General features: G+C 46.5%; 1 protein-coding gene and 1 pseudogene across 50 annotated transcripts in view; one reads left to right on the forward strand and one right to left on the reverse strand.

Annotated features, from left to right (window-relative positions):
- sorbs2a (sorbin and SH3 domain containing 2a) overlaps positions 1-25,826 on the forward strand; it is a 133,602-nt gene that overhangs the window by 85,514 nt on the left and 22,262 nt on the right. For 7 of the 50 annotated variants that reach the window (XM_036933535.2, XM_090187360.1, XM_036933536.2 and 4 more), the window contains 9 exons: positions 4,816-4,842; positions 5,008-5,129; positions 8,228-8,357; positions 9,686-9,846; positions 11,025-11,091; positions 13,035-13,088; positions 14,159-14,369; positions 14,591-14,705; positions 24,749-24,832. In XM_036933535.2, coding sequence (XP_036789430.2) covers positions 4,816-4,842; positions 5,008-5,129; positions 8,228-8,357; positions 9,686-9,846; positions 11,025-11,091; positions 13,035-13,088; positions 14,159-14,369; positions 14,591-14,705; positions 24,749-24,832 — 971 coding nt within the window. Of the gene's footprint in view, positions 1-4,815; positions 4,843-5,007; positions 5,130-5,819; positions 6,495-6,902; positions 7,350-8,227; positions 8,358-9,685; positions 9,847-11,024; positions 11,092-13,034; positions 13,089-14,158; positions 14,370-14,590; positions 14,706-24,748; positions 24,833-25,826 lie in introns of those variants that run through there. The other 43 variants (XM_090187371.1, XM_090187368.1, XM_090187370.1 and 40 more) reach the window with 15 other exon arrangements.
- Positions 2,240-2,918, reverse strand: LOC149980132 (zinc finger BED domain-containing protein 5-like; annotated as a pseudogene).

The raw sequence follows: 25,826 nt of genomic DNA on the forward strand, positions 1-25,826 counted from the left end.
GCTGTAGATCTCTGCAGTTCATCCAGAGTGATCATGGGCCTCTTGGCTGCATCTCTGATCAGTCTTCTCCTTGTATGAGCTGAAAGTTTAGAGGGACGGCCAGGTCTTGGTAGATTTGCAGTGGTCTGATACTCCTTCCATTTCAATATTATCGCTTGCACAGTGCTCCTTGGGATGTTTAAAGCTTGGGAAATATTTTTGTATCCAAATCCGGCTTTAAACTTCTTCACAACAGTATCTCGGACCTGCCTGGTGTGTTCCTTGTTCTTCATGATGCTCTCTGCGCTTTTAACGGACCTCTGAGACTATCACAGTGCAGGTGCATTTATACGGAGACTTGATTACACACAGGTGGATTGTATTTATCATCATTAGTCATTTAGGTCAACATTGGATCTTTCAGAGATCCTCACTGAACTTCTGGAGAGAGTTTGCTGCACTGAAAGTAAAGGGGCTGAATATTTTTGCACGCCCAATTTTTCAGTTTTTGATTTGTTAAAAAAGTTTGAAATATCCAATAAATGTCATTCCACTTCATGATTGTGTCCCACTTGTTGTTGATTCTTCACAAAAAAATACAGTTTTATATCTTTATGTTTGAAGCCTGAAATGTGGCAAAAGGTCGCAAAGTTCAAGGGGGCCGAATACTTTCGCAAGGCACTGTACCTTTGATTATTGGATGTTCTTATAGGCACTATAGTATTTCCAGCCTCATCTCGGGAGTTGATAGGCTTGAAGTCATAAACAGCTCGATGCTTGAAGCACAGCGAAGAGCTGCTGACAAATGCAAATCATAGACTTAATTATAAGATAAGAAAAGGTGATATTTCAGTTTTTAATTCATTTGCAAACATTTCTAAAAACGTGTTTTTGCTTTGTCATTATGAAGGAAATGAACGACTTAATACATTTTTAGAATAAGGCTGTAACATAACAAAATGTGGAAAAAGTTGATGTTTCTGAATACTTTCCGAATGCACTGTAATTGAGTAAATTACTGTCACAGTTGTTAATTTTATTAAGATTCCATTCTATTTAATAGATTCCTTGGTGGGGTTTCATGTTCTATCAAGACATAAATGGCCCCTTTGTTCAAATGTTGTCTTTTCTTCCACCTCATCCCTTCTACCGCCTTGACATCATTCACTTCCTGTTGCTTTCACTTGTCTGACTCCCTGTGACAAACCGTTGTTTGTCATCCTCCGGGACCAGCGTCCTTCTCACTATCTGTCACTCCTTTCCGTCTCCTTTCTCCTCTGCTATCACTCAATATCACTCTCTTTTCCTCATGTCAGTTTCTCAGAGCTTTGCTGTGATTGGGTAAGACTGGGCTCTGTTTGAGTTAAGAGGGAATTCCCAACCTGCTTTGCAGCGGATGTGTGCACTGTACACGGTTGGGCGTGACCACTAAAAATGGTACTGTGGTGGCTCGAAACCATAGCAACCCTGACTCACTCTTACCATTTCTGCTCTGAACTTGGATCTAGTGGGATACCGACAGGGATTTTGTGTGTTTATTAATTCATAGACTGATATCAAACACAAATATTGCTTGTATTGAACAGTGTAAAGCACGGTTCCCCAACTGGTGGCACGCGGGCCAAATCTTGCCTGCCAGCAATATCATTTGGCCCCACAAATGAATTCTGAATATCTCTTATGCTACCTACATAATGCAATAGTTACATTTAACTTCATTCATGAGGAGAGAGAATGAAGAACACAGTCAACTAATAAAGCAGGCAACGGACCATTTTTGTGATGCTGAAACGTAAAGCTGCAACCCCAGCGCAATCAATAGGAGGTGAACAGCACCTGGTGCTGAAAATATAGCTAAGTTGTTATGCAAGTTTTGCACAGCAACAGATGGAGAAGAACTACACCAGTTGAGTGATTGATTTCAACAAAAATCTTCATTTTAATTCACAAACAACAAGAGGGCATGATTGGAGTCTATTTCTTCAGAGCCTAGGCCTAAATCAAATAACTTGGCCTACCTCAGCCAGAGGCCTACTTACAATGGCAACTGACCAAAAATGTAGCATCCTACATAAAACAATAATTTAAAGGGGAAAAAAAGGTGCTGTCTGTGTCTGAATGTCTATCAGGATAGACTGCTCCTGTAACGACAGAACAAACATAAAATACTGTCCGCTTGAGACTTAAATATCCCCCGGATAAACACTCACAATAATATTAGTATTTGCTAAATACAGTTTTATATAGGCTACTAAGTTACTTACTCAATGGGAAAAGTTGAATTTCCCCAAACGATCTTGTGGATGTTGGGTGAGATGGATGTGATTTTGATGTGCAGGCAGTCCACGATTTGATTTATGTGAATGCCGGTTCCTATCGTGACTCTATATTGCGTTCATGGAGGAAAATGAGGACTTGCAGGTGTAAGGCGCCGCAAACATTGTTAGCACATAAAATGTACGTTTCTGTGTTTTTGTGCTGTATTCCTCTGAGCATGCCCCCCAAATCTCAGCACTCCTGAGCACATCCTTGATTTGGCTCGATGTCTGTAATTCAATCAGCTCAGTTTGAATTGCGGCCTCATCTAGCGAGGGTATGGTTTTCTTAGCAAGAGACGATAATTCTCCACTTTCAGAGGATCACGTACAAATGCAACAATATCCTCGGGCATGCTCTAGTCTTCAAATCTGGTGGAGAAGGGATCCCTCACCTGCTTGGTGAAATCTTCCGTCACTTCTGTGACAATGCTGCCACCGGGTCCCTCTGCCTGTCGTTTCTTCAGTGTGCTGAAGTGCAGTAGCCTTCCAGATGACAAGTCCAAATCCAACAACTCAAGCTTCTTTGTAAAGGCCTCAAGTTTGTCCATGTCCACGACTGTTTATCCTCTTCCTTGTCACTGCACATTTAACCCGGTTTAAGTGACAGAAAATGTCAGCCAAAAAAAAAAGTGGGTGCAGCTCGCGTCAATGTTTCTGCGTTGGACCTCTGTGTGGGGCAAGAAGGCCACTTTGAAAGTTCCATGCTTAGATTCATAATGATGTCTGCGATTTGAATTCTTTTCCAACAGCAACATTTTCATTGCAAATAAGACAGACTGGCTTGGCGTTGGGAAAATATGGTAATATTAAAGCGTATCTCAGTGTACGTTCCTTAAACTTCCATTTTCAATACTTTTTGAGAGCGACATTGTATCTTGCTGTCAAGGAAATTGTTCTGAACAAATGTTGACGTTAAGAGAGTAGTGTATCGTACAGTAGGCGGTTTTCCCCACCAATCAACGCAGAGAGAAATAGGCAACAATTATCATTGAATAGAACCAAGGTGATTTTTAGGATGCAAAATTATTATGCTATTGTCACTGAATTTATTATGTAGTAATCAGATGTGTTAAAAATGTTATTAAATTTGTAGTGTAGGCCAATTAACTGTGCTAATATTATATGCTAATTATGTTCTGGCCCACTGACTATTAGCTCAGAAAATAATTTGTCCCGAGGCCAAACCTATTTGACAAACCCTAGTCTGGTGCACTAGTCACTGATACAGGATCAGATATTATGCCATCCCCTATGACTAAAATCAGGATTGAGATGTACAATAATCTGATCCTAGGACTGTGTTTAAGCACAACTTCTACCTCAAATCTGCTGTTTAGAACAAGATGACAGATTGAAGTGCGGCCTGCCTCAGGCTGTTCGTTTTAGGAACCCAGCTAGCGCTCCGTAGGGGGTGAAACCACATGACAGGACACTTTAGCGTTTTAATTTCCCTGCCCTGAAAAGTAATGGACCGCTCCCCCACGTTGCTCATGGGTAACGTAGTGAAAGACATTTCCCCCAAAATTACAATGCAAGGCAACAACGGCTTCACACACGGCGGCATCAGCTATTAACGACATATCCTGTCAACGCCAAATATCTCCGGATACCCCAGAATTCCCTGGGTGATGGCGTGCAGCGGGCGAGAGCTATTAAGCCTTGCCAGGGATATCAAAACACCCTCCGCACCTCATGAAATTTTCAACGCTCGTTCCGGCTACACACACACACACACGCACACACACACACACGCGCACACACAAACATGCGCACAGAGAAACACTCTCGCAACACACACACACACACACACACATATATATATATACACACACACACAAACATGCGCACAGAGAAACACTCTCGCCACACACACACACACACACACACACACACACACACACACACACACACACACACACACAGGGGCGTGCACACACAAACACACATGCACAGAGAAACACCCTGTGGACGGTAACACAGGGTCATGTTCAATAGGGCACAGCGTGGCAAAACGTTTTGCAACGGAAAACAAGCATTTCTTATTGGGAAAGTTCAGGTGGTACCTCCCCCTTTCACTCTGATGTGTTGCGTTTGGTGCTGAATGAGCACGACCCTGGTTTCTATCTCTCTCGCGTGCCCTGGGTCATAATGTCCTGGCTTTGTCTCTTGGCTCTATTGGCTTTTGTAAGGGCTGCGTTCAGAAGGGCACAACGTTGAGATGAGAATAGATTGTGTAGAACACAACCTTGGGGAACATTCTGATAGAAATCGATTGTGTAGAACAGACATGCCTCTGACAGCACTCTATATTAACTGTGTCCTTTCTATGTATCATTGAGTTGTCCCCTTTTCCTTCCCTAAATGTTCCTCTCACCCTCTTTCAGCAGTCTGTCGCATTCATTTGGATATGTGTTCAAACTACTGAACCCACCATTCAAATGTCTCTTTTGCTGCCTATTGTTGAGGATCATGCATACTAAAAGTCACATGTTAATGTGTGTTCATTTTCTCCTCACAGGGAGTGATTCTCACTCGTCAGATTCAGGTAACTACCATTCAATGTAGTACGTCTTGACACAATTCTCATATCCAATTTATCTTTGACTGTTAGTTGTGAAAAGGGATACACCGTGTGTTGGCATCAAGGGGTCTAGTTGTTATGTAAGGCCTGTCACCTGTGTGTGTGTGTGTGTGTGTGTGTGTGATCCAGATGCTTGGAGGTCGCGTAGCACCGACGGCCTGAGGAACGGCGACGACGTCAGTTCTTCCCTGGCCGCCAAGGGCTTCCGCAGCGTTAGACCAAACCTGCAAGACAAGAAGTCCCCCACACAGGTGAATATATACACACACACACACATACACACACATACTGTGCCTTGTTGAATTCCTATACAGCTTTTTACTGTGTTTAATCATTTTAACCAGAGTATTCACACCACACTGATTGATTTTGGTGGCAAAGCTACCATTGTTGAATCCGTAGTATTAAAGCAGTATGAATCATTCTTTATCAGGGAGTTTATAATGTGAATAAATCCTACAGTGTTATTCCTTCATCCCTTCCCCACCAGTGCCTCCAGATAATTTCCTGTGAAGTTTTTCTGTTGATTCAAGTTGATAAGTTGTTTTCCCCAGCGGCTGTGTAGAGACTAATCAAAGATTCCTTTCATTCTCCAGAGGAGTGTGTGTTCAGTGTTTATGCGTCATTTGAGGAAGATGATAAACGCAGCAAGGAAGCAGTCGGCTCCACACATCTCTTCAATCTTCTAAAATGATCTTTATTTGATTCCAGGCCACATTTTTGTGACGCTGGCGTCAAAGTGGAAAATAAATCGCACCACAACCTCATAAAATGTTTACAACAGAGAGGGAAAAAATGAATATATTCCGGTCAAGGGTGTATTGTTCTTGTATTATACTTTGGCCTGGATTTTGTCTGTCTAAGATTTTTATGTCAATCATTCCATTGGTAAACAATGTGTGTTTGTTTGCTGTTTTCTCTGATTCTAATTGGCTGCGTAGGCTGTCAATCAGGTCCCCCTCCCGCCCCCTAGGAGAGAGAGCTACCCCTCCCCCGCCACAGGTGCAATCCCCCCCTCCTACAGCTCCCTCCTAGCCGAGACCCTCGGACCCGGGATGCTAGCCCTCTCCAACGAGAAGGCCATCCTGAAAGAGTCTTACACAGTCAAGAGCAGGTCTTCTTACTCCCACCATCAGACTACTATCACCACTTCTGCACCCCAATCTGAACCCGAACCCAACCCCCAGCCCCCACAAACAAACCCTCAGTCTCCCCTCGCCAACCCCATCCCCAATGACACCAGCAAGGTCAAAGCCTCCACAGCTACTTCCTCCACCACCACCCAGCTTCAGGCTGCAGAGCGCAAGGTGTCCTCCCTCAGACTCACCCCCGTCACCATCCCTGATCCCCCCTCCCACCAGCCCATCCCCCAGCCTGAGACTCTCACCACCTCCCTTCCTCCCCCTAACCTTCCCCCCCGTAGAGACTCCTCCATCGGCCCCCAAAGCCAGCACACAGCCTCTCTCTCCGTCCAGATGGCCCCGCGGAACCCCAAACCACCGGGCTCCAAGGCCCCTACCCTGGAGCCCAAGGCCCCAGCTTCTGACCCTGGGGAGGGCAGGAAGGTGAAGGCCCCCCCTCCAGTTCCACCTCTACCGTCCGCAGCGAATGTGGTGGTACTATAACTGACTTCCAGTTTCCTAATCAACCTCTGTCAGTTATTCTTCAACTGCACCACTGTGGTTTGTCAGGCACAACCAACCAACCAACCAGACTAACTGGGATTGTGTGCGTGTGTTTGTGCATTTGTCTGGGGGATGGCCAGATTTAGAAGCACAGTGTGTTTTGTTCAGTGTCCGATATCTTCAAACACCGTGATTGCACTAATCCAATCTCTTACCCCACAGTGAAGGTAACAACAGTCTGCCCACTATAATGCAGTGTGACAAAACACCACATCGTTTCCTGTCACACAGTGTCACTTCCTGTCCTGTTTGGACCACCCAACCATGCACAGCCGCATCAGTTTAAACTCTCTCACCCTCCCTTTCTTCCTCCTCCATAACCCCCTTCCATCCTACCAGGGCTCGCCTCCTCACCCCTGCTTCCCCGACCACAGAGCCCGACGTTCACCTTACAACCGCCACAGCGCCGGCTCACTGGACTACCTGGCGGGCTTCAAAGCCCTGTCGCCCACCCCGTACGCCCCATCCCCATACGCCACCTTGGGGCGCGGTGGGGGGGACCGAATGCACAAAATTGGCCTAGTCGGCGGGGTTAAAGTAAGCGTGGTTAGTGCTGATGGATGTATGGGGGGCATGTCACCCTCGCTCTCCCCAGTGACAGTGTCAGAGCTCAGCCAGTACTCATCCTCCATGGCAGGCCTCCTGGAGGAGCTCCAGATCTTCAGCCTAGACTCCCCCGGCGTGTCTCCCACACCCTCGCCCACCCTCAGCCACATGTCGACCTCCGCGTCCACCACGGGCAACGACGAGGCGCCGCCGCTAACCTCCGCCGCTGCTGCCACTAACGTAACTATCCCCCCCCCCCACCCCCACAACGTCGCTAACTACTGGCTACACCAAGGAAGCTTGAGTCCCCCCCCCCAGCCCCCAAACCTGTTACCCACCCAGACATTCCAGTGTTTACAGGCTCCTCCAACTAATCCACTCACCCGTCTTTGAGTGAGGCGCTCTTGTATGCCCTACCCCCTTGTCCCTGTCATAACATCTCCCTTCTCTCTCTTCTGAGGGTTTAGTCTAACAACGTCTTTGTGCGCCGTGGTCCCACCTATGTGACGTGTCTTTTGTGTGTGTTTCTCACATACCAAAATGTGAGGATTTGTCCAACTGCCATTAACTCTTAGGCACTACAACTTCTTTCCTATGTCTGTTAAATCATTGTGGGAGTTTTGATTGTTGGTCTTTCAATGTGACAGTGATGTGACACAGTCTTCTATGTTTGCACTGTGTCGTTTCTAACCAATAAGGACATCCCTGATTGCAGTAAGCCCATGTTTGTTTATTTCCAGCTACTCGACTACTTCCTTTGAACTAACCTGTTTATGTTCTCTCTGATGCAGCACGATTTTCCAATACTGTCTGTTGCACTCCTCTCCTAACAATCAGATTGACCTATTTCACTTTGGCCCTTAAAATCTACTCGTATGGTTATTTCAGTCTTACTGGTAACCTGTTCTTATTACAGACTCATCGATTCTTAGTAGCGAGTCTTTGATTCTTAACCAGCTGATATCATGCGGGTGTCTGTCTCATCAGTTTTGACAGCTATAAACTTTTACCCTCTGGTTCTGATGTCCTGTCTGTCTGTCTGTCTGTCTTCTCTCTTTTTCTCTCACTCTTCATCTCCCCTCGCTCTCTCTTTTTCTCTCACTCTCTGTCCCCTCCAGGGCCAAGCTATTCAAGTGGCTATGAATGGAAGTCCGCCCCACCCCCAGAGACCCTCCTCACCCCCGGCCTACCCCCCTCTCCCCGCCTCGTTCAGCCCAGGGGTGGTTCACATGCAGAGTCGGAGCGCAGGTGAGAGCGGGGATCCCGACCTGTGTCAGCCTGGGCTGATTTTAGAATTTTTGTCTTGTGCAAGCAGGCATTTGTTCTGATATGAACCACAGTGCCATATTGCTGAGTCTACCTTTTAAAGAAAATAATGAGCACAGAATAAGGCTTGACAAAACAAAAAAAATTCAATCAACCACTACATAACCAGGAACTCTTACGCTAAGAACGGTCCTGAACCACAATGTACGCCTCCACACAAAGTAAGCCAACTGATTACCGGTATTCTGATGTCTGTGAATGTACGCGTAGTCACGACACTGCGGTGATTTACCTTAAACCCAATCTTTGACTTTGTTCTGATGTTGATCCCCTCACTATTACTACCGCCCAGAGATAATGGCTCTTTAATGCACTTGTCTAGTTAGTTTATGTAATGGGACTATTGAGGTTTGCAGGATATGATGTATTTACACCCATTAGAGGCAGACGGGACCTAATCGATAGGGGAGCACAGTGGGAAATGAATGGCTGACAAAGTGGACCTGGCAGTGGGAATATGCTTATCGGCTCATAACTCGCATCAGCGTTGCACAGCCCTACATTTACTATGATATACTGGACACACTGTATACACACTGAGTGTACAAAGCATTAGGAACACCTCTTTCCATGACACTGACCAGGTGAAAGCTATGATCCCTTGTTGATGACACTTCAATCAGCGTAGATGAAGGGGGGGAGACGGAGTAGGATTTTGAAGTAGGATTTTTAAGCCTTGAGACACTTGGGTTTTTCATGCTCAACATTTTCCCTGTGTGTATCAAGAATGGTCCACCACCCAAAGGACATCCAGCCAACTTGACACAACTGTGGGAAGCATTGGAGTGAACATGGGCCAGCATCCCTGTGGAACACTTTCAACACCTTGCTGAGTCCAATCCTTGACGATTTGAGGCTGTTCTGATGTCAAAATTGGGGGGGGGGGTGCAACTCAATATTAGGAAGTTGTTCTTAATGTTTGGTATACTCAGTGGATATCTCTAATACACTTGTTTCCCCATTACTCTGAAGTGATTGGCTAACCAACATTGTGGATAAGAGTGTGTGTGTGGTGAGGGGGCTGCTGTTTAGTACGTTTGTTTGTGTGTGTGTGACTGCGTGTGTACGTCTGTATGAAATGCAGAATGTAAGGAGAGCGTGTACGTTTGTGTGTTTTCTGGCCCAGCCCATCCAAATCACTCACGTCAGTTCACTGTCCTCTCTTCCTTCCTCTATTCATCCCTTTTTTTCTCTTCTTCTCTCCCCTTCCACATACTACTCTACACTATACACACACACACACCATAAAGAAGGTTCAGAGTCGGTGATGTCGGGCCACACCAGTGTGAGCAGCACGGTGCCCATCGCCCGCTTTTCAGAGGAAGAGAAGAGGGTGTCGGTCATCAAGGCGCCCCACTACGAGGGCATCGGCCCCGTGGATGACACGGGCATCCCAATCGCCATTCGCACGGTGAGGCGAGGACCCACACAGTCACACACACGCACGCATGCATGTACACGCAGGCATACAGACAAGACAAGTGCAACAAAACAAACTCTTTGGACACCTACTTTAAGAACACATTTTAAGAAGGCTTAAAAGCTCTGTTTCATTTTAAGTGGGATGAATTTCGCTACAGAGCAGTAAGCCTGTATTCCATATCTGGTGGTCGTGGACGGTGGCTCTGTCCCACACGGCACACGATTCCCTTTATAGTGCACCACTATTGACCGGAACCCATGTAGCTTGGCCAAAAGTAGTGCACGATGTAGGGAACAGGGGGCCGTTTGGGATGCACTCAATGTGTGTTGTGGAGTTTCATGACTCACCATTGTGTTTTTCCTTGGGGAACGTGGAGTACCTCTGGCCCTGACTATCCCTGTCTGCTTCTGATATGTGAGCAGGGCCCAGTGGGAGGAATGCTTTTGAGATGTCAGCAGCTTTAGACCCCTTATTCAGAGCCCTTTCTCTCTCTCTCACCCTTTTTCTCTCTCCCTACCTTTTTATGTCCGCTAGCTATAATTAGGGACTTAGTCAAAGTCCTCGTTATTGTACTACAGGGCAATGAGCAGCCTTTTTCTCTCTCTCTCTCTCTCTGTCTCTCTCTCTCTCTGTGTGTGTGTGTGTGTGTGTGTGTACCCGCATCCAAGTGTGTATGTATCTCAGCCGTCTATAACAGTACTTCAGACACTAGTCCTCGCTCTATTGTGAAGCGCATGGAGAAGGGGAGAGAGGCAGAGAGAGAGACAGATGCGCTGTGCGGAAAATGTTTCTGGCCCCTCGCTGGTAACCATGGTATTAGCGGGGGTGTAGCCAGGCTTGGGCCATCTGGGTACGTCTGGTCAAACACACACACACACATACGCACACACTAGTCAGGTCGCGGTTGCGGTCAATGCTATCGACTGGCCAAGAAATGAACTTCCGCTGTCAGCCGATGACCGATGACTGAGTGTGTGGGAGTGTGTGTGCGTGACAAACAAAAACACGTGGCTATGCACACAGACTTTTCTTTGCACGTGTCCTGTCCATCCATCCATCTATCCATCCATCGATCCGCCTCTCTGGCCGCCCGTCTGCCTGCCTGCCTATCTGTCCGTCTGTCCGTAGCCTACATTGATTTCTGATTGTTTTCTCTCTCCCCACAGACGGTGGATAGGCCGAAGGACTGGTACAAGACCATGTTCAAGCAGATCCACATGGTTCACAAAGCAGGTGGGGTGGATGTACAGTAGACTGGAGGAGACCGTACACTGTGTCCATTGCAATGTGTACGGTCATCCCATTTTATTGGTCCCATGTGCCTAATATGACAGGGGGGGGTGCACTATATATACAAAAAGATCTGGACATCCCTTAAAATGAGTGGATTCGGTTATTTCAGCCGCACCCGTTGCTGACAGGTGTATAAAATCGAGCGCACAGCCATGCAATCTCCATAGACAAACATTGGCAGTAGAATGGCCTTACTGAAGAGCTCAGTGACTTTCAACGTGGTGCCGTCAAAGGATGCCAACTTCCCAACAAGTCAGTTTGTCAAATTTCTGCCCTGCTAGATCCCCCGGTCAACTGTAAGTGCTGTTATTGTGAAGTGGAAACGTCTAGGAGCAACAACAGCTCGGCCACGAAGTGGTAGGCCACACAAGCTCACAGAACGGGTCCGCTGAGTGCTGGAGCGCATAGGGTGTAAAAAATTGTCTGTCCTCCGTTGCAACACTCACTACCGAGTTCCAAACTGCTTCTGGAAGCAACGTCAGCACAAGAACTGTTCGTCGTGAGCTTCATGAAATGGGTTTCAGCCTAAGATCACCATGCGCAATGCCAAGCATCGGCTGGAGTGGTGTAAAGCTCGCTGCGATTGGAGCAGTGAAAATGCGTTCTCTGGAGTGATGAATCACGCTTCGCTATCTGGCAGTCTGACGGACAACTCTAGGTTTGGCGGATGCCAGGAGAACGGGACCTGCCCCAATGAATAGTGGCAACTGTAAAGTTTGGTGGAGGAGGAAAAATGGTGTGGGGCAGTTTTTCATGGTTTGGGCTAGTCCCCTTAATTCCAGTGAAGGGAAATCTTAACGCTACAGCATACACTGACATTCTAGACGATTCTGCACTTCCAACTTTGTGGCAAATGTTTGGGGAAGGCCCTTTCCTGTTTCAGCATGAGAATGCCCCCGTGCACAAAGTGAGGTCCATACAGAAATGAGTTGTCGAGATCGGTGTGGAAGAACTTGACTGGCCCGCATAGAGCCCTGACCTCAACCCCATCGAACATCGTTGGGATTAATTGGATCGCCGACTGCAAGCCAGGCCTAATCGCCCAACGTCAGTGCCCGAACTCACTAATGCTCTTGTGGCTGACTAGAAGCAATTCCCCGCAGCAATGTTCCATCTAATGGAAAGCCTTCCCAGAGGAATGGAGGCTGTTATACCAGCAAAGGGGGGACCAACTCCATATTAATGCCCTTGATTTTGGAATGAGATGTTCAGCAGGTGTCCACATACTTTTGGTCATGTAGTGTATGTGTGTGTGTGTGGATGGACATGCATGTATTGTGTTTGTGTGTGTGGGTTTCTCTATGTGCCCTTTTTGAGCCAGAACTCATTAGACAGAGAGACAGAGTGTAGAAGGGGGAGAGACTGAGACGGATACAGGGAGGGCAATAGAAAGAGAAAGAAGAGGGAAGGACTGAGACGGATACAAGGAGGGCAATAGAAAGAGAAAGAAGAGGAAGGGACTGAGTGGGAGAAGCGGTGTCTAAATCGAACCTACAGATGCACTGCCGCGATCGCTGCACTGTTGTGTGGGCGTCACCAAATCACATAGTCAATACAAGGCATATTTGTTCTTAACAACACACACACACACACACACACACATACATACACACAGTATATTGTAGTTCTCAAAGGTTTATGTCAATAGTCAGCCCTTCATTATCCTGGGTCCTTATACTTTGATCTTCAGTATTCACCCAGCTGATAAGCTACCTAGGGTGCCTTAGTGTGCGCACTGATGTTTTCCCTGAGACGGGCAGAATATTTCTGCAGTAATGGAGGTAGGGAATCTATGTGTGTGTGTGCGTACAAATGGAGGCGGGGAAAAGGGTGCTCTCGGCAGGGTGTGTGTGTTCTGCTCACCTTCTTCCGTGTTTTTACAGATGACGACTATGCCGACTCGTACAACGCCACATACACTGTCAGCGGTGACAGTGGTAAGCGTCTCAAAGATCTCTTCTTGAAGATTCAAATGTATGCCGCTGGTTCGTCACGTTGTCCTGTGTTCAAGGACAATGAAAACACCTGACTCACAAGAATGCTTAGTTTACCAGCCCCTTCTTCTCCTTTCTTTTCACTCTTTCTGTCTTTATCGCTCTCTTTCTATTTTTCCCACCCCACCATATCTCTCTCTCTCTATTCTTCCTCCACCTCTTTCTCTATTTCTCTCTCTTCTCTCTTCTCTCCTCTCTCTCTCTCCATATCTCTCTCTCCATCTCTCTCCTCTCTCTCCTCTCTCTCCTCTCTCTCCTCTCTCCTCTCTCTCTCTTTCCTCTCTCTCTCTCCTCTCTCTCTCCTCTCCTCTCTCTCCTCTCTCTCCTCTCTCCTCTCCTCTCCTCTCTCCTCTCCTCTCTCCCCTCTCCTCTCCTCTCCTCTCTCTCCTCTCCTCTCTCTCTTCTCTCCTCTCTTCTCTCTCTTCTCTCCTCTCTCCTTCCCTCTCCTCCTTCCCTCTCCTCCTCTCCTCTCCTCCTCTCCTCTCCTCTTCTCTCCTCTCCTCTCTTCTCTCCTCTCCTCTCTCTTCTCTTCTCTCCTCTCTCCTCTCCTCTCTCCTCTCCTCTCTCCTCTCCTCTCTCCTCTCCTCTCTCCTCTCCTCTCTCCTCTCCTCTCTCTTCTCTCTCTTCTCTCTCCTCTCTCTTCTCTCTCCTCTCTCTTCTCTCTCCTCTCTCTTCTCTCTCCTCTCTCTCTTCTCTCTCCTCTCTCTCTCCTCTCTCTCCTCTCTCTCTTCTCTCTCCCCTCTCCTCCTCTCTCTCTCCTCTCTCTCCTCTCTCTCCTCTCTCTCCTCTCCTCTCTCTTCTCTCTCCCCTCTCCCCTCTCCTCTTCTCTCCTCTCCTCTCCTCTCCTCTCTCTCTTCTCTCTCTCTTCTCTCTCTTCTCTCTCTCTTCTCTCTCTCTTCTCTCTCTTCTCTCTCTCTTCTCTCCTCTCTTCTCTCTCTTCTCTCCTCTCCTCTCTCTCCTCTCTCTATCTCTATATTTCTCTATCTATATCTCTCTCTCCTATCTATCTATAGACACATATGGTCAGTCCTCCAACCCCACCGTGGCCTACCCTCCCCCCAGGACACAAACGTACCGGCCCCTGGCCAAGAGCCCGTCGGACAACGGAGGCCCCGGGACCTTCAGGGAGCCCTCCCCCGTGCCACCGCCACCTCCGCCCAAGCCCTCCCTCTTACAGCTGAGGTCCAGAGACAGCGACCGGGAGCGAGACTCGCCCGACACCATGTAAGACACTGCGATCTGGTTTTCTTTCGCTTGGTCCTAGACCAATGGCCTGTTAGTCTACATCTTAGGCCTAGTCTGCAATGTAGGCCTAGACATAGGCTTTGTCCTTACCGAGGCCTAGTCACTTGAGACCCTCACCGTAGGTGTTACCTAGGTCTAGGTCTCATCTTAAACTAGGTCCAAGATCACACTGATGTTTTTTTTATTTATTTTCGCACCAGGAATCAGTGGGGCCCTCCCGATAGGAAAGTGGACACTAGAAAGTACCGCGCTGAACCCAGGAGTATATTTGAGTACGAGCCAGGGAAATCATCCATTCTGGAGCAGGAGAGGCCGGTGAGTGCCCAAAAGCACGTCTTGTCACTTTTTGTATTAGCCTACATCAGGGTGTCAAACTCAATTCCCGGAGGGCCATGTGTTTCCTGGTTTTTGTTATTCCCTTTCAATTGATGTCCAATTAGACTGCCATAAATGAATCCAACAACCAGGTGAGGGGAGTTCCTAACTAATCAAAGGGAGGAGCGAAAACCCGCTGACACTTAGCCCTTCAGGAATTTAGTTTGACACCCCTGGCCTACATCGTCATTATCTAAGCCATTTAAAACTCCCCGTAATCACCCTCTAATCTACAGCGTCCTTGTTTCCTAATAAGCGAGTGATCTGCAACTCTCGGTCGTGGAGAGCTAAATGGAGGTGTAGGCTTTTGTTCCTGCCCAGCACGAATACATCTGATTCCAGATATTAAGATCCAGAGTGAATAAGAAGTGTGTTTTTGGAGCTGGGTTGGAACAAAACCCTGTACACACCAAGGCTCTGTCTACAGGAACAGAGTTGGAGACCCCTGACTTACACTCTAGGAAGAAGCCTTTAGAGGTGCTGTACCTCAACCATTAGGGAGATAAAGGCATTTCTATTACGTGTCCTGAAGTGGTCGAACTGACTGACTGCTATTTTGGGCTGATATGCTTGTTAAGGTTCAGTAGGAAAGCAATTATATAATAGTGGTATTTTTAAGCCCGAGGGGGGACTGATCCTTGAATGTGTATTTTTAGAAAGGTAATGGCCTTTGAGTGTTAATAATATAGATGTTCTGTTAGTGAACTTAAGTTTCGTAATAATGTCATTTCTGAAATTAGTCATAAAACTAATTTAAGATTATTAATGTCCCATGTGCTTTATATGCACCTTTATGTACACTGCTCAAAAATATAAAGGGAACACTTAAACAACACAATGTAACTCCAAGTCCATCACACTTCTGTGAAATCAAACTGTCCACTTAGGAAGCAACACTGACAATAAATTTCACATGCTGTTGTGCAAATGGAATAGACAACAGGTGGAAATTATACGCAATTAGCAAGACATCCCCAATAAAGGAGTGGTTCTGCAGGTGGTGACCACAGACCACTTCTCAGTTCCTATGCTTCCTGGCTGATGTTTTGGTCACTTTTGAATGTTGGCGGTGCTTTCACTCTAGTGGTAGCATCAGACGGAGTCTACAACCCACACAAGTGGCTCAGGTAGTGCAGCTCATCCAGGATGGCACATCAATGCGAGGTGTGGCAAGAAGGTTTGCTGTGTCTGTCAGCGTAGACCCCTTGTGAGACCATATGCTGGTGCGGTTGGCCCTGGGTTCCTCCTAATGCAAGACAATGCTAGACCTCATGTGGCTGGAGTGTGTCAGCAGTTCCTGCAAGAGCAAGGCATTGATGCTTTGGACTGGCCCGCCTGTTCCCCAGACCTGAATCCAATTGAGTACATCTGGGACATCATGTCTCGCTCCATCCACCAACGCCACGTTGCACCACAGACTGTCCAGGAGTTGGCGGATGCTTTAGTCCAGGTCTGGGAGGAGATCCCTCAGGAGACCATCCACCACCTCATCAGGAGCATGCCCAGGCGTTGTAGGGAGGTCATACAGGCACGTGGAGACCACACACACTACTCAGCCTCATTTTGACTTGTTTTAAGGACATTACATCAGAGTTGGATCCGCCTGTAGTGTGGTATTCCACTTCAATTTTGAGTGTGACTCCAAATCCAGACCTCTATGGGTTGATAAATTTGATTTCCATTGATTATTTTTGTGTGATTTTTGTTGTCTGCACATTCAACTATGTAAAGAAAAAAGTATTTAATAAGAATATTTCATTCATTCAGATCTAGGATGTGTTATTTTAGTGTTCCCTTTATTTTTTTGAGCAGTGTATATACAGTGCATCCATAAAGTATTCAGACCCCTTGACATTTTACACATTTTGTTACAGCCTTATAGTGCCTTGCAAAAGTATTCATCCCCCTTGGCGTTATTCTTATTTTGTTGCATTACAACCTGTAATTTAAATAGGTTTTTATTTGGTTTTCATGTAATGGACATGCACAAAATAGTCCAAATTGGTGAAGTGAAATGAAAGAGTCTCAGAGCCTGCAACACCACTAAGCAAGCGGCACCATGACGACCAAAGGAGTACAGCTCAGGGTTGGGTTATAAAAAAGTATCCGAAACTTTGAACATCCCATGGAGCACCATTAAATCAATTATTAAACATTTTTAAGAATATGGCACCACAACAAACCTGCCAAGATGGCCACCCACCAAAACTCACAGACCAGGCAAGGAGGGCATTAATCAGATGCAAGGAAGAGACCAAAGACAACCCTGAAGGAGCTGCAAAGCTCCACAGCAGAGATTGGAGTGTCTGTCCAAAGGACCACTTTAAGCTGTACACTCCACAGAGCTGGGCTTTATGGAAGAGTAGCCATTGCTTAAAGATAAAAAATAAGCAAACACGTTTGGTGTTCTCCAAAAGGCATATGGGAGACTCCCCAAACGCATAGGAGATGGTACTCTGGTTAGATGAGACTAAAATTGAGCTTTTTGGCCATCAAGGAAAACGCTGTGTCTGGCGCAAACCCAAAACCTCTCATCCTCCCGAGAACCCTATCCCCACAGTGAAGCATTGTGTTGGCAGCAGCATCATGCTGTGGGGATGTTTTCATCAGCAGGGACTGGGAAACTGGTCAGAATTGAAGGAATGATGATTGCGCTAAATGCAGGGAATTTCTTGAAGGAAACCTGTTTGTCTTCCAGAGATTTGAGACTGGGACGGAAGTTCACCTTCCAGCAGGACAATGACCCTAAGCATACCGCTAAAGCAACACTGGAGTGGTTTAAGGGAAACATTTAAAGACCTCAATCTAATTGAGAATATGTGGTATGACTTAAAGATTGTTGTACACCAGCGGAACCCATCCAACTTGAAGGAGCTGAAGCAGTTTTGCCTTGAAGAATGGGCAAGAATCCCAGTGGCTAGATGTGCCAAGCTTATAGAGACATACCCCAAGAGACTTGCAGATGTAATTGCTGCAAAAGGTGGCTCTACAAGGTATTGACTTTGTGGGGTGAATAGTTATGCACGCTCAAGTTTTCTGTTTTTTTTGTCATGTTTGTTTCACAATAGAAAAATGTTGCATCCTCAGTGGTAGGCATGTTGTCTAAATCAAAGTATACAAGCCCCCCCAAAAAATCTATTTTAATTCTAGGTTGTAAGGCAAGAAAATAGGAAAAATGCCAAGTGGGGTGAATACTTTCGTAAGCCACTGTATTTTAAAATTGATAAAATTACTTTTTTTCCCCTCATCAATCTACAAACAATACCCCATGATGACAAAGCAAAAACAAAGTCATTATTTTATTTAGTTTTTTGCTATGAAACTCGAAGTTGAGCTCAGATGCATTCTGTTTCTATTGATCATCCTTGAGATGTTTCTACAACTTGAAGTCCACCTGTGGTATATGCATTTGATTGGACAGGTGTGTGCCTTTCCAAATCATGTCTATATACGTTCCCACAGTTGAAAACCAAGCCATGAGGTCGTAGGAATTGTCCGTAGAGCTCTGAGACAAGATTGTGTCGAGGCACAGATTTGGGGAAGGGTACCAAAAAATAACTACAGGATTGAAGGTCCCCAAGAACACAGTGGCCTCCATCATTCTTAAATGGGTGAAGTTTTGAACCACCAAGACTCTTTCTAGAGCTTGCTAAACTGAGCAATTGGGGGAGAAGGGCCTTGGTCAGGGAGGTGACCAAGAACCCGATGGTCACTCTGACAGAACTCCCGTGTTCCTCTGTGGAGATGAGTACCTTCCAGAAGGACAACCATCTCTGGGCACCAATCAGGCCTTCATAGTAGAGTGGCCAGACGGAAGACACTTTTCAGTAAAGGGCACATGACAGCTCGCTTTGAGTTTGCCAAAAGGCACCTAAAGGAATCCCAGACCATAATAAACAAGAATCTCTGGTCTGATGAAACATAGATTGAACTCGGCCTGAATGCCAAGCATCATGTCTGGAGAAAACCTGGCACCATACCTACGGTGACTAATCAGGATTGAGGGAAAGATGAACGGAGCAAAGTACAGAGGTCCTTGATGGAAAACCTGCTCCAGAGCCCTCAGGAGCTCAGACTTGGGCGTAGGTTCACCTTCCAACAGGACAGCAACCCTAAGCACACAGCCAAGACAACACAGGAGTGACTTCGAGGCAAGTCTCTGAATGTCCTTGAGTGGCCCAACCAGAGCCCGGACTTGAACCCAATCAAGCATCTCTGGAGAGACCTGAAAATGGCTGTGCAGCGACGCTCCCCATCCAAACTGACGGCGCTTGAGAGGATTTGCAGAGAATGGGAGAAACTCCCCAAAGGCAGGTGTGCCAAGCTTGTAGCCTCATACCCAAGAAGACTTGAGGCTTTATTGGCTGCCAAAGGTGCTTCAACAACGTCCCGAGTAAAGAGTCTGAATAGTTATGTAAATGTCATGTTTAAAATAAAATGTATTTGCTTTGTCATTATGGGGTATTGTGTGTAGATTGATTAGGGAAAAACTAACAATTTAATTCATTTTAGAATAAAGTTGTAACGTAACAAAATGTGGAAAAAGTCAAGGGGTCTGAATACTTTCCCAATGCTCTATAGGCCTAGACGCAAACTTCTATTTGGATTTCCATAAAGTGTATCCATTTAAATGTATCCAACGGACAGTGTTCACTCCTTTTTAAATGGTTTCCTTTTCACGCAATCACCTTCCGGAGGCCGTCAAAACTGAAGCGGAGGTTTTGTGTTGTGGTGTTGTGCCCAAATATAGCAATTGTGTAGGCTAGAAGCAAGGGGAAATAATGTCTAGATACATTTACAGTGGAGATCAGGTTAATGAATTGGCTGGCTGGGCTGATGGGACAGTGAATGCGTAGGGATTTCTCAGATGGAACAGAAAAGAAAATGCCCGTTTTTGCGTCAAATGCTTACCAATGCTAAACTTTTTTTTTTATGTATGGCTTAGAATGCGTCTCAACCAATCACAATGCTTGTTTTGACCAACCCGTTGTAAAGCATTTCAGTGACCTTTTTAACAAAATGTAATGGACCACAAAGGCAAAAGGTTGGAATCTTCTTTTCACTTCCTATCTGTGTGTCACCCATTGTATTGGTGAGGCTGGGGTTATTTGCTACATGGAATTGAGGGCAAGAGGTGACGTGAGGGGATAGTTGTGTACTATATCAGCTGTATTGGACTGGTCAACCATCCTCCTGGAGAGCCTGTCGCAATGCAGGGTTTTGCTCCAACCCTGTTGGAGCGACATCTTGCAGGAGGAGGGTCGGCCATCCACGTGCTAGTCTGTCTGCTCCATGGACTTGAGGGTGATCGTTTAGGAGAGAGAGAGAGAGGGAGGTAAAGGAGGAGGGGGGTGAAAGAGAACTCTTCTGAAGTTAAGGACGTTGTTTAGCTTAAAGCAGTCAAAAACGTTTTTAGTTTCTGCAAACGTATACATGATTTTCCTATGTTTTATATACATTTCCACACTATAGAATAAAACTGTAAAATTGTGGAAATGATGGTAACGCTCTTTTAGTGTAATGGCTGCCTGAAAATGTCTGCCTGTTTTGGTGGGATGGAGTTGTGTCCTGCCTGGTGACAAATGAGTTAATAGACCAATAAGAAAGGTAGTTCCAAACCTCTGTCTATAACAGCTAGTTTTCAGTTTTCCCCTCCCCACTCAGACCACTCCCAGACAACTAGCTAAATTAGACAACTAGCTAAATTAGACAACTAGCTAAATTCTTGCTTGAGAAATTGCTCTTTGCTCAGGAGCTATAATTGTTTGTTTTCAATTAAAATGATCAAAAATAATCACGGTAACGTACTTCATTCTTACCCAGAAATGATTTGATATTAAGATAAAAACGGTTGCATTGGACCTTTTCAATGTCTTCAGACAAGTTCTCCAGAACAACATGGCTTCCTCCCAAAGGGCACCCTATTCCCTATAGCGATGGTATTCAAAGTCAGGGTCAACTGCCCTATAGTGTAGGGAATAGGCCGCCATTTGACGCACACCCTAATGTGGGAATCAATCCACGTAGAGTACAGGGAGAGGAGCCGGCGTGGGGAATATCAATGAGTCGGGGATGTCTGTAATGCAGGGTGAGCTATAGGCTTCCTCATGCATCCCAACTACGCTGTCTCTCTCCCCGTTTCTCTTAAAGAAAGCCACGATAAATCATGTTTCTAGCCTTCGTCACATCACCTTCGCGTGTGTTTCTGGTCGCGGTGTGTGTCTCTCCGCTGCTGATGGAGAAACTAGTTCACACACATCTACGCCTCCTGGATATGGCCTTCCATAAAGAAGGCTATTATTGACATCTTGTGGTCCACTTCTTGGATTGTAGTCTGATCACTGCAATGACTGGAAGTCTATGGGCAGCTACTAGCATGCTAGCAGACACTGTACCCATAGACTTCCAGTCAGTGCGCTAACGCTAGTTACCGTTGACTCGCGAAACTACCTCTTAACTTCCGTCATACTGGACACGGAGACATAAAAATGGTATCACACGTGTTTGTCTGACTCATTGCCAAAATCCCAAAGTATCTCTTTAAATAGCTCCTGGACATGGGTCACCTAGCGAGAGCTGGGGCTCAGCTGAGCCAGCCTTGTGGCATGAAGTAGCCAGAGGGGAAGGGGGGTGGTTGGTTGACCTCTATAAACCTTTTCTTCAGCTACGTCAGGCGCTCTACTTTTTTATGGGCACGGCCCACATAGAGGCGCCTCCCGTTCAGCTCCTTCCTATTAATTTTATCGACCGCCTAAGGAGGTCAGATGTACTCCAATTAGACATAGAGATAGCAATGAGAGTACACTCCCCTCCACAGTGCAATTCACCCCTTCCTGAGCTGAAGTAGCTGTTTTGCAAGTCCAATACAAAAAGCCTTTCCCCCCAGCAGCTCATATACTACATTTCCCAGTAGACACGGGTGGTAAATGTCACTGCCAGTCTGCAGTGTGCCGGGCACTGCAGTGAATCACTCCTCCGCTCCACAGTAAACCTCATGGAAAGTGACTGAGGAATAAGCCCCAGGGCTGGTGCGTAGGAGTCATTCTAGCACTCTGTAGTCCTTTGGGAGAGGAGGTGGGAGAGCGAGAGTTCCTGTATGTTCAGTTATGGTGAGTTTTGCTCCAGGTGTCAAAGTGAACTTTTAATATTAAGCTCATAGTACAGAGTATTGGGCAGAGTAAATGTTGAAGGTTTAAATGAGACTTAGAAAGAATCCAGCCAAATAATCTACACTGCTCAAAAAAATAAAGGGAACACTAAAACAACACAATGTAACTTCAAGTCAATCACACTTCTGTGAAACTTAGGAAGCAACACTGATTGACAATAATTTTCACATGCTGTTGTGCAAATGGAATAGACAACAGGTTGAAATTCTTGGCAATTAGCAAGACACCCCCAATAAAGGAGTGGTTTTGCAGGTGGTGACCACAGACCACTTCTCAGTTCCTATGCTTCCTGGCTGATGTTTTGGTCACTTTTGAATGTTGGCGGTGCTTTCACTCTAGTGGTAGCATGAGACGGAGTCTACAACCCACACAAGTGGCTCAGGTAGTGCAGCTCATCCAGGATGGCACATCAATGCGAGCTGTGGCAAGAAGGTTTGCTGTGTCTGTCAGCGTAGTGTCCAGAGCATGGAGGCGCTACCAGGAGACAGGCCAGTACATCAGGAGACGTGGAGGAGGACGTAGGAGGGCAACAACCCAGCAGCAGGACCGCTACCTCCGCCTTTGTGCAAGGAGGAGCACTGCCAGAGCCCTGCAAAATGACCTCCTGCAGGCCACAAATGTGCATGTGTCTGCTCAAACGGTCAGAAACAGACTCCATTAGGGTGGTATGAGGGCCCGACATCCACAGGTGGGGGTTGTGCTTACAGCCCAACACCGTGCAGGACGTTTGGCATTTGCCAGAGAACACCAAGATTGGCAAATTCGCCACTGGCGCCCTGTGCTCTTCATAGATGAAAGCAGGTTCACACTGAGCACGTGACAGACGTGACAGAGTCTGGAGACACCGTGGAGAACGTTCTGCTGCCTGCAACTTCCTCCAGCATGACCGGTTTGGCGGTGGGTCAGTCATGGTGTGGGGTGGCATTTCTTTGGGGGGCCGCACAGCCCTCCATGTGCTCGCCAGAGGTAGACTGACTGCCATTAGGTACCGAGATGAGATCCTCAGACCCCTTGTGAGACCATATGCTGGTGCGGTTGGCCATGGGTTCCTCCTAATGCAAGACAATGCAAGACCTCATGTGGCTGGAGTGTGTCAGCAGTTCCTGCAAGAGGAAGGCATTGATACTATGGACTGGCCCGCCCGTTCCCCAGACCTGAATCCAATTGAGCACATCTGGGACATCATGTCTCGCTCCATCCACCATGCTGATGCGGTTGGCCATGGGTTCCTCCTAATGCAAGACAATGCTAGACCTCATGTGGCTGGAGTGTGTCAGCAGTTCCTGCAAGAGGAACTGCTGACACACTCCATCCACATGAGGTCTAGCATTGTCTTGCAATAGGAGGAACCCATGGCCAGTTGCACCACAGACTGTCCAGGAGTTGGCGGATGCTTTAGTCCAGGTCTGGGAGGAGATCCCTCAGGAGACCATCCACCACCTCATCAGGAGCATGCCCAGGCGGTGTAGGGAGGTCATACAGGCACGTGGAGGCCACACACACTACTGAGCCTCATTTTGACTTGTTTTAAGGACATTACATCAAAGTTGGATCAGCCTGTAGTGTGGTTTTCCACTCTAATTTTGAGTGTGACTCCATATCCAGACCTCCATGGGTTGATAAATTTGATTTCCATTGATAATTTTTGTGTGATTTTGTTGTCAGCACACAAATATGTAAAGAAAAAAGTATTTAATAAGAATATTTCATTCATTCAGATCTAGGATGTGTTATTTTAGTGTTCCCTTTATTTTTTTTGAGCAGTGTATTAACAGGTAAACCAATGTTCCTTTTTTACCTCGCTTACTTACTCAGGACCACGTTCAGCAGGATGCAGTGGTGTGGGACGTTTAATTCAGTGGATATGGTGCTGATCTGAACCTTCAGTTGAATGGTGTGAATGTAATTGCCCAGAGGGTGATTTCGTATGGTGTGCTGCACATTTTCAAAATGGTCACGACCATATTGATCAGGTCACACCCTCCAAACGAGAGCAAACGAACCTCGAAAGACCGTTTGGCGCTCAACTGTATGACGCGTTTCGGCAGTTCCTAACGTTTTGAAACATCCAGATAGAAATGTAATTTGGAGAACAAACATGACTCTCTGACATGTAGAATAAGGAATCACGTTGGCTCTGTTTGTGGAATTTCTATCTGCAACGTTTGATCGTGTTTGGCTACTTGAACGTGGCCCAGGTGTGCTGAAATGAACCAGAGTTGTACAGGGCTTTATGACAGGGAGATGTTGCCCTCTGCTGGATTAGTTTGCACATTACACCACTTTTTCTGCTCTGCTTTGGCGCTTTATAGTGAATGACTGTGTGGCGTCACAAGCTAAAGGCAGCAAAGACACATCATACAGGACTGTTCAACAGATGGTGATGCAGTTTAGTCTCTTCACCTCAGGACACTTGATGAGCCAATGTTATGTCTTTACCACTCAATTTAATTGACCGTTCTCCTACAACCCATTCAACTTTTTATCTGTTTTTCCATTATCTGAATGAGAAATGTGACAAGTAGCTAAGTAAAATGAATTGCACAACAATGCTTTCTATGACGAGGGCCATAGTTATCCCCCAAAAATGATTTGTGTAATGGTGTGTGTGTGTGTGTGTGCGGTAACAACACTGTTTTTGTCTCTTTACCCTGGTGTTAAACTCTCCATCTGGACCCACTCTTCTTTACCCATCAACCCCTGCAGCCGTGCGCTGCACACCCCTATCCTAACCACGAGATCCATATCGCTCTGTGCTTTCTCTTCCTCCTCTCTCTCCCTCCCTCTTTCTTTGTCACTCTCCGCTCTCTCCAGACCTATAAGCTAAACCCAGATGACATAGATTTAGAGAACGAGCCTTGGTATAAGTTCTTTTCCGAGCTGGAGTTCGGCCGTCCGGTAAGTGAGGGTCTGTAACTCCCACCTAGGCACCCCCAGCCTTAGGTATACCTCACTCCCCTCTACCCGTTCAGTCTTGACCCCGCTGTAGCTGGGTGGGAATAATGTCGTCCAAGTCTCGGACTGGAGAGCTAGTGGGTGTACAGGCTTTTCTTCCAGCCCAGCAGTAACGCACCTGATTCAACGAAAGGCTGTTTGTTTTTATTTCGCAACCCGACACTAACGCATAATGAGTCAACGGTCTTCAGTCTGGACAGAGATTGGTCGAATCCGGTGTGTTAGTGCTGAGTTGGAACAAAGGCATGCGCACCAGGAGCGGAGTCTGGGGTCCTTCCTGTTGTAGTTGCTTTGGCATGCTGCTGGGTGCTGTGGTGGTCACTGTGGTGGTCGCCTGTTGTGTAGCTCCTTGTGACTGGTCTTCTTGTGTCTCTGCATCTTGGTGAGTTGGTTTAGCATAGTGTGGCTGTCTCGTTATCAGCTGGCCTCGCGACACGTTGAAAGCTCGAAACACTGCAAAACAAAACAAAGTCCCAAGTTAACATGGATTGGTCCTTTTACCACAAAAATCCTCCTACTAAGGGATACCTCTCTTCCTACATTGTATAATTTCCTATTTTTCACCAGCAAAATTCAGGTTGTTTTGCAGTGTGTGCTTACCGCTGTTGATAAGCTAGTGGAGCAGCCGGTAGAACCGAGCAGAACAGAAATCAATCGAAATAATATGCTAATTAAAATCAACAAATGAATCAGCAGCATCTGGTCAGAGCATCGTTCTGCACCGTTCTTCATGCTCCTCTTGTAGGTTGCAGCTTGTGTCGTTTGTTTCTGTTAGCCAGTTTAGACATTTTGGTTTCTACCCCTTCTCCCAAATTGTCAACTCATTCACTCCTCCTCAACTTTAGGCAACCTAAGGCATTAAAGGTATTGGATTGGTGTAAACTTGGGCTGGATTGAGCTCCTGTTTTCCACCATATTCCTTGCACCAGTCCCATTC

The sequence above is a fragment of the Oncorhynchus mykiss genome, chromosome 10 (assembly GCF_057628025.1).
Source record: "Oncorhynchus mykiss isolate SJ-2025 chromosome 10, ASM5762802v1, whole genome shotgun sequence".
In the NCBI taxonomy this organism is placed as follows: Eukaryota; Metazoa; Chordata; class Actinopteri; order Salmoniformes; family Salmonidae; genus Oncorhynchus; species Oncorhynchus mykiss.